This window comes from Rhinatrema bivittatum, chromosome 3, assembly GCF_901001135.1.
Source record: "Rhinatrema bivittatum chromosome 3, aRhiBiv1.1, whole genome shotgun sequence".
Classification (NCBI taxonomy): Eukaryota; Metazoa; Chordata; class Amphibia; order Gymnophiona; family Rhinatrematidae; genus Rhinatrema; species Rhinatrema bivittatum.
In genome coordinates this window covers 517,027,050-517,040,842 of record NC_042617.1, presented here as the reverse complement: position 1 = coordinate 517,040,842, position 13,793 = coordinate 517,027,050, and the positions used below count along the sequence as shown (strand labels likewise).

The 13,793-nt window shown below is 44.5% G+C and overlaps 1 protein-coding gene across 1 annotated transcript in view; it reads right to left on the bottom strand.

Moving 5' to 3' along the window:
- Nucleotides 1-13,793, bottom strand: part of EPHX2 (epoxide hydrolase 2) — a 277,061-nt gene that overhangs the window by 74,867 nt on the left and 188,401 nt on the right. The window contains exon 13 of the mRNA XM_029596221.1: nucleotides 9,019-9,093. Within this exon, the coding sequence (XP_029452081.1) occupies nucleotides 9,019-9,093 (75 nt within the window). The remainder of the gene's footprint in view (nucleotides 1-9,018; nucleotides 9,094-13,793) is intronic.

Here is a 13,793-nt window from a genome sequence, read left to right as displayed (position 1 = left end):
AAAGGTTATTGAAAAGGTAGTTTTGCAACAGTTGTAGTAAAGGACCGACAAGCGCCTGCGGGGAGGGCCCCCTTAACAGGGCGCTTGCCGGCGGATCGACTACCCCCACTCCCCCACCCACGGAGTCGTCTTACCTCGGCGGCCGGGTGGAGGGGGGGAGCAACGCGGCGGAAGGACGGTGCGCCGAGGCCGGCGGGAGACCCCGGGGAACCGACGCATCGAGGCGCGGTGACGTCATCGCGCTGCGGCGCGGTGACGTCATCGCGCTGCGGCGCGGTGACGTCATCGGGTGGGCGCGCGCAGGCGTGCGAATCCTGGCCCGGGGTCTCGCGAGACCTCGGGACTTAAATGCAGGGCGAGCGCCGGGCCAGGCCTCTTTTCACTGGCCGGCGCTCACGTTGTTCCTAGATGACAATCAGTTTTGATTCTGTTTCCATCATAATACAGAATCTTTGCTTCTTTCTAGTTCTGACCAGACCCATTATGGTTTGTTGTTGGTGTTAGAGCAGACACTCTTGAGTTCCCACGGCGCTTAAGAACTGTTGCATTACATTTAAGGCACATACTTTTCTTGCTAGCCAAGAATGAATTGGGAGCCCCTGAGGCAGCCGTTGCGGAACGAGATATGTCAGGCTTGGTGATTCTGTTGAAGATGAAGTATTTCTTTTTAGGAGCATTTGAAAAATAAAAAAAAACCCCTCTATTACATGACCGATAATTATAAGTGACCTTTAGCGGTGAAAATACTGAATGAGAAAAGGTTCAGCATCCATGGGGTAGTATGATGGTCCAAATTTAAATTAAAAAAAAAAAAAAAAAGTGTTCACTGTATTTACAAATTCTCAATTTTTATTTGCAACATTCTGAACTTGTGAATTATCCATCTAAGTTGCTTTAAATATTTACCTCTAGATGACCAACTCTAAAATAAATAACTGTATCAGAAACAGTTTGTAGCAGTTTAAGGTATTTAAAAAGCCAGGCAACTTTCCCATAGTCAGTTCAGCATCTTTGAGTTCTATGTTGGGTATCAAAAGCTTGACAGAGAGGCAGGCTTTTATTTGCTTCCTGAAGTGGGGGTAATCATGTATTTGCCAGAGATGGTCTACTCTCATTTATTTATTTATTTAAAATTTTTACTATACCGACATTCATTAGATACATCATATCGGTTTACATTAAAACAAACAATAGCAAAATTGCTTTACAGACAATCCTCATGAAGGATTGGTTGCAGGTGTCTTTTCTTTTGAGAAAATAATTGACATTTGGTATCCAAGTTAGGATATTAATGATCTGGACAGTGTAAGGATCTGTTGCTGAGTGCTCCTCCAGCATGTAGGTGGCACTATGAGCCGCCTGAACCATTTGTCTAGTTTTCCTATCTCTGTGCTCATTTCCCCTGGTGGCCATCTTGTTTCCTGTATAGTCTTGTACTTAGAATTTGCAGTCAGTTGCCAAAGCTTGGTCCTACCTTCCAGTTTTTATATTCTGGATCCACTTCTATTTCCAGACCACTTGTTGGCATCTTCATTCAGTGCTCCTGGTGTTCTACTTCCTGGCCTCCTAGATTTTCAGTTAGTTCCTGCTCCTATCCTTGTTAGGCCTCTCGCTCCTGTCCGTGTTGGGGCCACCCCCGTTTATCATACCTCTCTGGCCACTAGCACCATAAGGCTCAACCTGAATGGAAGGTAGCTGGTTTAGGCAGAAGTCCATCTATGGCCTGAATTTTGATGCTCCTGGGATTAGACCACTCATTACTAGGATAACCTACAGACCACAAACATTATAGACAGCAAGTATAAACATTGTGTAAGTAGATCAACCTATCTCCTGTTAGGACTCTGAACATCAGTGTCAGTTTAGAATTTTGTTCTGTATAGTTTTGGTAACCAATAATTTGTGTAGGATGGGTGTGATAGGCTGCAAACTGCACAATTCTATTATCAGTTGTGCAGCATAGTTCTGTATTTTCTGGAGTTTGTAGAAGGCCTTATCTTTTAGACCCTTATACAGAGCACTGCAATAATCCAGCAGTTACTGTAGCATGAACAACAGAGTAGATTTTTCTTCTTAATGAATGGGCAAAATTTTCACTACTTTCATAGTCAAAAATGGCATCTGTTTACTATAGCTTGGATTTGCAGAAACAAGGCGAGTTCAGAATCCAGTAAAACTCCAAAGCTTTTGACGTGTTTCTTTAAATGGAGTTCATAGATTCAAAATGGGATTTTCAGGTCAGAAACGTGTCTATGCATATTTGTATCCAAAGAATCTCCACTTATTTCTTTAAAGAGGCTTTTGCAGCCTAACAGGAGAGTTCCTTAATCAACATTGCAGATGTCACAGTGTAATTTTAGCAACCACTATTTTTCTTTTGTATGTCTATTGTTTTTAATTATTATGCTTGTCTGATTATTTTATGTACATACAAATTGGAACTCGACCCAAACTTTTGAGGGTGCGGGATATAAATATTTAAAATAAATAAGTAAATAAATAAGCTCGAATGGTGTGTTTTTGTCCTTTTTGGATGGCTGTAAGATACTTGCTCATCTTATCGCTGTATGTAGATCTGGGTCCATTGGTAGCATAAGCTGGACAACATCCATATAGATGTAGGCTTGTATGCCAAACGTTTGGATCAGCTGTGCCAGTAGTTTGAGGTATATTTTGAAAAGTACTGGAGACAGTATAGAGCCTTGAGAGACCCCAGAGTTTAAGATCCAGTGTAATAATGTATTGTCAACAAAATGAACTGTCTGACAGAAATGAACTGAACCAAGTTAAGACCCTTCCACTTAGGCCAGCTTCTGCTAGTTCAGATAACATTATATTGTGAGATACAGTGTCAAAGGATGAGGAGAAATCCAATAGGATTAATAATGTTGCCTGGCTTTTATTACAATATCTTAGAAGATCATTCAAGAAGGCAACTAGGACTGTCTGTTTTGTGGCCTTTTCTGAATCTAGGTTGGAACGGGTCTAGCCAGTCATTCAATTAAGCTCTTACTGATCGTTTGATTAAATTTCCCCAGGAAAGGAAAAGAAGATACCTGGAAGTAGTTTTCAGGTTTGTCTTTATTAGTGGCCATACTACAGCTTTTTTTTTTTTTGAGCTGTAGATATCTTATGATCATGGTGGGTGATGAGAGCAGCTTCTTATTTAGAGCTGACTAGCATAGCCAGAACCTGTCTGGCAAGTATTGTGTAATAATCAAGGTTTTTTATTGCTTGGATACTGCAAACAAAATCTGCAGTACTCCCAGCCTAAGGAAGCTCCACATCCCTCTATGGCAATGCATGATCAGTATTGTGGCCATTAGGCCAAAAATAATAGTTTGGGTTTTTTTTAATAAAATGCATTTTGAGAAAAATAATGAAAACTGACCAATTAAGTTTAACAGAAGATTTCTAAATAGTGACCAATATGATCAAGATGCAAAACGATGGTAAATGCATAAAAATCAAAATCTTAACAGGGCTGTTCAGCTTGGAGAAGAGACGGCTGAGGGGGGATATGATAGAGGCCTTTAAGATCATGAGAGGTCTTGAATGAATACATGTGAATCAGTTATTTACACTTTCGAATAATAGAAGGACTAAGGGGCATTCCATGAAGTTAGCAAGTAGCAAATTTAAGACTAATCGGAGAAAATTCTCTCTCACTCAACGCACAATAAAGCTCTGGAATTTGTTGCAGTTAGTGTATATGGGTTCAAAAAAGGCTTGGATAAGTTCTTGGAGGAGAAGTCCATTAACGGCTATTAATCAAGTTTAGTTAGTGAATAGCCACTGCTATTAATTGCGTCAGTAGCATGGGATCTTCTTAGTGTTTGGGTAATTGCCAGGTTCTTGTGGCCTGGTTTGGCCTCTGTTGGAAACAGGATGCTGGGCTTGATGGACCCTTGATCTGACCCAGCATGGCAATTTCTTATGTTCTTAAAAACTTATTAAAAATGAAAAGGTTAACATTGAAAGCTTTTCTGCAGGTAACATTTCAAGTTATGTGCACAAAAATCGAGCTTTCAATATTTCCCCCGTCTAACCACATACATTTTCAGGTGAATTTTCAAAGGAGTTATACATGTAAATGTAGTAGTGTACTCAACTTGGGTAAAACCTATTGACAATCCAATAGCATAAATTGTAGCAATTTTCAAAATCCCATTTACGGGGTAAAGTGCTTTTAAAAGTGTAAAACCCAATTTTAAGTGTGCAAATGGTTTAGAAAATGAAGCCCTTTGAGCGCACAAAATTTATCCAAAGGGGCATAGATAAAAGTGTTCCGGAGGCAGGGCTAAACTTTAGCCAGTGAGCACTAGGGATGTGAATCGTTTTAGGACGATTAAAATTATCGTCCGATAATTTTAATATCGTCTTAAACCGTTATGGAACACAATACAATAGAGATTCTAACGATTTATCGTTATAAATCGTTAGAATCGTGAGCCGGCACACTAAAACCCCCTAAAACCCACCCCCGACCCTTTAAATTAAATCCCCCACCCTCCCGAACCCCCCCCAAATGAGTTAAATAACCTGCGGGTCCAGCGGCGGTCCGGAACGGCAGCGGTCCGGAACGGGCTCCTGCTCCTGAATCTTGTTGTCTTCAGCCGGCGCCATTTTCCAAAATGGCGCCGAAAAATGGCGGCGGCCATAGACGAACACGATTGGACGGCAGGAGGTCCTTCCGGACCCCCGCTGGACTTTTGGCAAGTCTCGTGGGGGTCAGGAGGCCCCCCACAAGCTGGCCAAAAGTTCCTGGAGGTCCAGCGGGGGTCAGGGAGCGATTTCCCGCCGCGAATCGTTTTCGTACGGAAAATGGCGCCAGCAGGAGATCGACTGCAGGAGGTTGTTCAGCGAGGCGCCGGAACCCTCGCTGAACGACCTCCTGCAGTCGATCTCCTGCCGGCGCCATTTTCCGTACGAAAACGATTCGCGGCGGGAAATCGCTCCCTGACCCCCGCTGGACCTCCAGGAACTTTTGGCCAGCTTGTGGGGGGCCTCCTGACCCCCACGAGACTTGCCAAAAGTCCAGCGGGGGTCCGGAAGGACCTCCTGCCGTCCAATCGTGTTCGTCTATGGCCGCCGCCATTTTTCGGCGCCATTTTGGAAAATGGCGCCGGCTGAAGACAACAAGATTCAGGAGCAGGAGCCCGTTCCGGACCGCTGCCGTTCCGGACCGCCGCTGGACCCGCAGGTTATTTAACTCATTTGGGGGGGTTCGGGAGGGTGGGGGATTTAATTTAAAGGGTCGGGGGTGGGTTTTAGGGGGTTTTAATGTGCCGGTTTTGCGATTTTTAGATTTTTCACGATTTTTCACGATATTTTACCCCCCCAAACGGCAACAATACGATTCCCTCCCCCTCCCAGCCGAAATCGATCGTTAAGACGATCGAGGACACGATTCACATCCCTAGTGAGCACAGACATTGATCGCTCACTGGCTAAAGTTATGCATGTAATTTTGAGTATATTCTGCGGGAGAGTTGTGTATGTAAATTGAATATTAGAAAAAGTTACATACAAAATATTTCCCATATATTTTTGCTACTCGTTGAAAATTAACAAAAAAAAAAAAGAAACAAGATATTGGAAAACATCACAAGATTTTTTTGACGTGAGAAAAATTTGTCTAGATAATACTAGAGGGTCAAAAGTGAAAAGCAGACAGTAGTTAGTTATAAGGGCTATTAACAGTTACCTGGTGGAAAGTGATGAGTACAAATATACTTGTAGAGACTGAGGTCTCAGCTAGATAGCCTTAGCATATTAGGAATATAAATCCAATCTAGAGGACAGAGAGGGAGAGAGACTGCCCTGCCAGTCTTGGTGATGGACCAGAAGAAAGAGGGATATAAGGAGATTTTTATTTTCTATTTTTGCTCAGATTTTAAGATTTTGCTATTTTAAGCCTGTGCCATCTGGGAGGCAGAAATCCCTTCTCCAGATGTGCAGGAGGGATCTATACACCCCTTCACCCATCTAGAGGAGGCTGCAGAGACCAGCCAGTGAAGATTTAGTTTGGGTTTTTTTTCCCATCTGATTGGGAAGAAAGTATTTTTTCTGCCCCCTTTCTTACCCAGAATTGGTCTGTAAGAACTGTTCAAATATAAGGCCCTTTCTCCTGGAGGGTCAGTATCTATTCTTTTGAAGAGGAGCAGATGGGAGAAGGAAAGAGAACATCTGGAGACCCCCAAATGGAGTTTCCACCATGGAACAGGTTGAAGTTCGGGAGTGCCCTCTGGACAACAGGAACTGTGGGGAAGGGGACATCTGCCCTGGTTAGGATACCTCCACCACCTTGGGAAACCTATTCATACCACATCTTGGATGTAATACCAATTCCAAGCTTCAGTACAAAGGGATACTTTCACAGAGGAAAATACAAGTTAATTGCGTGCTCCTTGCAATTTTCAGAATCTGGATGTAACTGGATACTTTGTATAAAAAAAAGGTGCGCACGTGCGTCCAATGTGTGTGCACTTCCCAGCACGCGCACATGGATGCGCCATTTTTTTTTTATAACGTACACGCACATGTTATAAAATCCCATGGCCGTGCACACATACGCACAGGATTTTATAATCTGCGTGCGCATGTGCAGGGAAGGCCTATTTTATAACATTATGCGTGGTGACGCAATCGGGCCTCCCCGAGTTCCCTCCCAGTCCGCTCCAATTAAGAAGGGACCTTCACTACGCCCCTACCCATACTCCCTCCCTATTCCGCTCTCCTTCCCACCCCCTAAAAACCAGTGGGGGTGGCCACTGTACTTGCCCCCTCCAGCCCCGCCCCCCCCTTTCTCTGGGCCCACCATTTCTGTGTGTAACAGAGGTTACGTGCGTGGCTGAGCCCTTTTGAAAACGCGCGCACGTAAGGCCTGGCCATACACGTAACGTCCGGGATTTACACGTGCCAGGCATTTAAAATCTACCCGATTATTTTGAACACCCATCCCGCATGAACTGCCTGATTTGTCACGGTACCTTTTCAAAAGAGCTTTGATAGCACACACACACAGTGGTTTCCAGTGTCTGGGCCCAGGTTAGCCGCCAGTCATAAGACCAGACTACGACCAGCATTGCTTACCCACCTGACTTTCAGCTTCCTGACGTGGACTGGAGGTCACCGTCCCTGCTACATGCACTAGGACGCTGCCAGACAAGTTCCACTTCCAACCCCAGCCCAGAACGCTGTCATTACTGCATGCCATATGCTTCATTATGCGAGCGCGCACATTCCTCTTTTGAAGGCACCAAAGCGGGAACTCTCTCCAGAAGCTCTGATGTCAACCCTGCTGGGCTATTTAAACCAGGGTTCCGCAGCACTTCCTTGTCTCAACCATGGGTCTCCTGCCTATTAGTGGTGCGTGTTGCCACAGTGTTCCTGATTCCTGCCATGTCTCTCCAGCTTTGCCTCGTCCTGCCTTGCCTTCTCCAGCTTTCCTTGACCAGCTCTTCTTGCTCAGCTTTGCCTTGTCCTGTCCATCTTATTCAGTGTCTTCTGTGTGTTTTTGTTCTCTCTTGGCCTGACTCTCCAGATCATGAGCTCTTTCTTGGACTGACCACATTTACCTGCCGCCTAGACCTGATCTCTTGCTTGGACTTGACCATTCTTGCTAGCCACCTGCTCTGATCTTGGCCTGCCTTTGACTTCATTAAGTCTGCTGCCTGCCCTGACCCTGGTGTGCCTTTAGACTCTAGCTCTCTTCATCACCCTAGGGACTCGCCTAAGTCCTGCCAACTGCCAGAAACCAAGGACTTAACCTGCAGGAAAGGCAGCTGGTATAGGTGAAGCTCCAAACTGTCCTGTTACACCAGCTGCCGGAGTAGGGCTTGTGGATTTGTCTACGAGGCTGCATCAACTATGCCACAGAACAAAGGGCTCACTCCCCCGCGGCCCTTCATACTGAATAGTACACAATAAGGGGCGGATTTTAAAAGGAGCGCGAATAGCCTACTTTTGTTTGCGCTCCAGGCACAAACAAAAGTACGCTGGCTTTTAGTAGATACGCGCGGAGCCGCGCGTATCTGCTAAAAACCTGGATCGGCGCGCGCAAGGCTATTGATTTTGTATAGCCGGCGCGCGCCGAGCCGCGCAGCCTACCCCCATTCCCTCCAAGGCCGCTCCAAAATCGGAGCGGCCTCGGAGGGAACTTTCCTTTGCCCTCCCCTCACCTTCCCCTCCCTTCCCCTACCTAACCCACCCACCCGGCCCTGTCTAAACCCCCCCCTTACCTTTGTCGGGGGATTTACGCCTCCCAGAGGGAGGCGTAAATCCCCACGCGTCAGCGGGCCTCCTGCGTGCCGGGACGCGACCTGGGGGCGGGTCCGGAGGGCGCGGCCACGCCCCCGGGCCGCCCCAGGCCGTAGCCACGCCCCGGGCCCGCCCCCGGAACACTCCCGACACGCCCCGAAAACGCTGCGCGGTTCGGGCCCGCCCCCGACACGCCCCCCGACACGCCCCCTCCGAAAACCCCGGGACTTACGCGAGTCCCGGGGCTCTGCACGCGCCGGTAGGCCTATGTAAAATAGGCTTACCGGCGCGCAGGGCCCTGCTCGCGTATATCCGCCCGGTTTTGGGCGGATTTACGCGAGCAGGGCTCTGAAAATCCGCCCCTAAGTGTGATGTAAAATAATTATTTTTCTCCTATAGTGATCCCCTTTCCTAACCTGGCCTAATAATCTAGAATGGGGGTTACACACACTTGAAACGTACTTTCCAGGTTATGCACCATAAGCCATGACCCATATGTATTACTCCATTGGGCAATACTTGAATTTGAACAAACAAAAGTTTGATTGCTTGATTTCACTGATTTTGTTGATATAACCCACTTTTTGTGGATATGCTGTCTCCACTGTGCTCTTGCAATAATCAAATGTCCTTCATTCCCAGTGGAAATGATTTCTACTTATGACAGATCAAAGTTACAGAAAAGACCAAGTCATGCCATGTTATATGATACCATCATATATTAGCTCACAATAAGACAAGACTGTTTTTACTTACGTCCTTTTTGATGCCTCTGAACATAATTTTGAATGTCCTCTCCAAACATTCCTCCAGTTCTTTCTCAGCAGCATCCTATAAAACAGAAGCACTACTTTACATTACTATTTCTACAAAAATATGTGCCAAACTACAGAATTATTGTGTTTTAAGAAACAATGCTTTATGACTTCCAGCCATACTGTCCCACTGAGAGGTCGCAAGTTGGAAGAGCTCTATTCGGGCCTATTCCATTTCCTTCAGTTTTGAACCTCTGTGCTCTTATTATGACTGAGGTCACATAATGTTGGATAGTGGCTACTGGCAGGATCTTGTTTTTTTTCTGGCCTTGATATGTCTGCACAAACTACACGTACACCAAAGGATAGGAGTAACATCTCTGATTTCAAGATGGCTGTCAATATAGAATGCTCACTGGCTTTTATGGAAAGATGTTTTATGTTTGAAATCACTAGTGGCAGAGTTTATATGGTAATCAATTTTTGAATGGTGTACTTATTCTTGATTTTTGATTTTATAATTCTCCTTGCCAATTTAGGTTTATATGGGAATAAGAAATGGTGAAATTTGAATATTTTACTCCTGTGTTATTTGAATCTGATATGTCTCCTTTCTCCGCATGGGCTGTTTTACACATGGCTGACAGATTTCTCCCTTATTGAAATATTATCCATTGTTCATGGTGGCAAGGCAAGCATGGAAATTTCTTTGTGTTCACTCTATCCTCAATTACTGATTTCTTGCCTTTGACTGGAACACAGCATTTAAACCAGGATTGTTTTATTCTATATTTGCTGAATGGCATTCGAAAGGTATACAGGTTATCTCAGACCTCTGTTCTATAGCTGAAAATTCTATATATTTTTTTTGAGCAATTAAAGAAAGATTTTGGTTTACCATACTAGCATTTCTTTGTCTATTTATAGGCAAGACATTATGATGGTAACTTTCAAAATCGGCATGCGGGTGCACACTGACACGTAGCGACTTTGTAACATGCGCACACCACATGCATCTTATAAAATACATTGGACATGCGCACACATGTACCCAGTTTTAAGTGGGCATGAGCCTAGCCACGTAAATTCAGCTACTACCACATAAGTCAGGGTATTTTAAAAAACGGATGCGTGTCCATTCCATTGCCAGTATCACCAGGTCACCCATCAGTTTGCCCAGTTAAGACTTAGGTCCTCCAACCCCCCCCCCCCCCCCCTTTAACAGCCCCAGACCTTTTAAACCATTCCGAAATGGCAGGGTTTTTTGTTTGTTTTTTTTTAAACTTATCCCTCCTCTACAGTAGAAGTAAACTCACATAGCACTGGAACTGGGCACACATCTAGATGCGCAATAACTTACACACCTCTTAGCCACGTCCCAGAACATGTACACCCTGCCCAGACCATGCCCTACCTCCTTTTTGAAACTCTGAGATGTGCGTGCAGCCTAAGAGGAGCATGCATCTCCAAGTTTTGAAAATATGGTAGGTGAATATAAGCCTGACTTGTGTACTCATCCCCTAACTGATGTGCATGCCGAGTTTTTACAATTCACCTTTAAGAATTTTCACTGCAACAAAGGGAACCAGATATTTTTTTCTCACAATTGATTTTTAATTTGCTAAAGGGATGGGAAACTGAACACAATTTGTTGGTTTAAATTACATGGTGAAAAGCCTTTAGTTACGACAAAATTAGCCACCAAATGGACATCTACGTTTGGTACTGTTTTCAGAGATCTCATACACTACACAAGTTTGTGGAAACTTATGGTTAATTCAAAATCACAAGAGATGCTATTTAAAATTTTACACAGAAGTTACTATGTCTCTGATAGAATGACGACAATAGATCTTATAGCCGCTAATATATTTATTGAAAGTAAAATTCATACAAGTACTTTGACAAGTTTTTATTATGTATTCTTCTGTACCAGTTTTGGGATGGAGTGCTAACAATTATACAGAGCGTGGTTCCCCTGAAACCTCTTTTCATGGGAGAGGCTCTTCTATTAGGAGGCACTGCTTGAGCTGATTCATTATCTAAAGGTTTTTTGAAGTTTGCCCAGATAAGTTTTGACAATAATAAAGCTATTTTACAATTTTTGTGGATTCTATGTATGACAGAATGGAAAAATATTGAGGAACTTGATGCCAAATTTTTACATCAGATTATGTAAAGATTATGTTTTAGCCTGGAAAATGTTTACAGTTTCTGTTACTTCTTAGTTGCACCAGTTGAATAATATACTTCTTAGTTGCACCAGTAGAATAATATACAAGGCCATTCTTACCACTTACAAAAACATCAACCAACTGGCTCCCATTGACCTACTGATCCCTCTCCGACTACACAATTCGTCAAGACCGACAAGAGATGCATACAGGGGATCTCTACAGGTACCACCGTCCAAATCCACCAGACACTGCACACTAAGAGACCGGGCTTTCTCTACAGCCATTCCACCGTTATGGAACTCCATCCCCTCAAATCTAAGAACAGAACCATGCATCTCAACTTTCAAAAAAAGACTAAAGACCTGGTTATTCACACAAGCTTTCCCGGACGCCAATTGATAGAACACCGCCAAGCCACCCCTAATCTCCAACTATACCATGGTTAACTAATCTCCAACATGGTTAACTAATCTCCAACTCGGTTAACTAATCTCCAAATACACCATGGTCATCCTTATCTTCTATCGTTTACCTGTGTGAATTTCAATAACCTTTCCTTTCTCTTCCTTCTCAGCCAAGTTCTTATCACCCTGTTATATGTAACTGCCTTTTCAACACCATTGTTATAGTTATGTTTACTATGCACCCCTGTTTTATGTGAACCAGCACGATGTGACTGCTGTCTCGAATGCCGGTATATAAAAATCTGAAATAAAATAAAATAAATAAATATAAATATATGTGTTCTTATGAATGACTGCCAGTGTATGTGTCACTGCTTGATTCCAGTTTTCTGGAAATATTAAAAAAAAACACAAAAAAAAAAAAACCAGATGCACCAGCTATTCTTGATTTTTGTTGTCCATAGTTCTTATTAGTATTTATTGTACTTCTAAGTTAAATCATGGTTTATTAGTATATGATGTTTTTGCTAATATATTTGTTTTCTTTCAAAATTGGTCTCTCCTCTCCCTCCCAATATTTGTCACTGTACCAAAATTGATAAAAATCAGTTCAGTGATCTTTGAGATCAAGACATGTTGAGATTACTTACCTGATAATCTCCTTTTCCTTAGTGTATGCAGATGGACTCTAAACAAATGGGTATTGTGTGCTCGTGCTAGCAGTTGGAGACGGATCTGACGTCAGCAAGGGTACATATACCCCCACAGGAAGTGTAGCAATTCAGTAATCTTCCTAGCAAAAGCTTTATGGATATATGTGACACTGACTGATCGATTAATCAACAGGATTACCCCGACCAATTGATGGTAGCTGGAGACCGCCAGTGTTCTCAACCGGAAGGCGTCGACACCCGGCAGGGTGGAAGCCCTATTATAAGCAAAACATGGCTTACCGTGAGTTGGCTGATCCCCATGTAAACCGGCAGCCGGGTGGGATGCTGAGTCCATCTGCATACACTAAGGAAAAGGAGATTATCAGGTAAGTAATCTCAACATTTCCTAGCGTGTAGCAGATGGACTCAAAACAAATGGGATATACAAAAGCTACTCCCGGACTGGGTGGGAGGCTGCCCGAGGACCTTGTAGGATCGCCCTCGCAAATGCTGGGTCCTCCCTGGCCTGGACGTCCAGACGGTAGAATCTGGAGAAGGTATGGAGGGAGGACCACGTCGCCGCTTTACATATCTCTGCAGGTGACAGCAGCTTAGCTTCTGCCCAAGAGGCCGATTGTGCTCTGGTAGAATGAGCCTTGACCTGTAGAGGCGGTGGTTTTCCCGCCTCTGTGTAGGCTGCCTTGATAACTTCTTTAATCCAGTGGGCGATGGTTGGCCGTGAGGCTGCTTCCCCTTGCTTCTTCCCGCTGTGCAGGACGAACAGGTGGTCCGTCTTTCGTACTGCTTCTGACATTTCCAGGTATCTGGCCAGCAGTCTGCCGATGTCGAGATGGCGTAGCATTCGACCTTCCTCTGACTTCTTCAAACCTTCCGTGGTAGGCAAGGATATGGTTTGGTTGAGGTGAAAGTGTGAGACCACTTTGGGTAAAAAGGATGGAACTGTGCGAAGATGGATAGCCTCTGGAGTGATTCTGAGAAATGGATCACGACAGGATAGTGCTTGTAGCTCTGAGATGCGGCGTGCTGAACACACAGCCAGCAAGAACATCATCTTCAAGGTTAACAAACTGAGAGACAGGCCTGGAAGGGGCCTGAAGGCGGATCCAGCTAGAAATTCCAATACTAGGTTGAGGTTCCACAAGGGCACTGGCCACTTCAGTGGCGGGCGAATGTGTTTGACTCCTTTCAGGAAGCGTGAAACGTCTGGGTGTTTGGCAATGGAGTTGCCGTCACTCCTGGGACCGTAGCAAGACAGCGCTGCTACCTGAACCTTGATGGAGCTGAGGGACAGACCCTTCTGAAGTCCATCTTGTAGGAAGTCCAAAATGATAGGAATCTTCGCGGTATGTGAACTGGTGCCGTGAGAGTCGCACCAGGCTTCAAAAACTCTCCAGATCCTGATATATGTTAGTGATGTGGAGAATTTGCATGCTCGGAGGAGTGTATCTATAACCGGCTCCGAGTATCCCCCTTTCTTCAGTTGAGCCCTCTCAATGGCCAGACTGTAAGAGAGAATTGAGC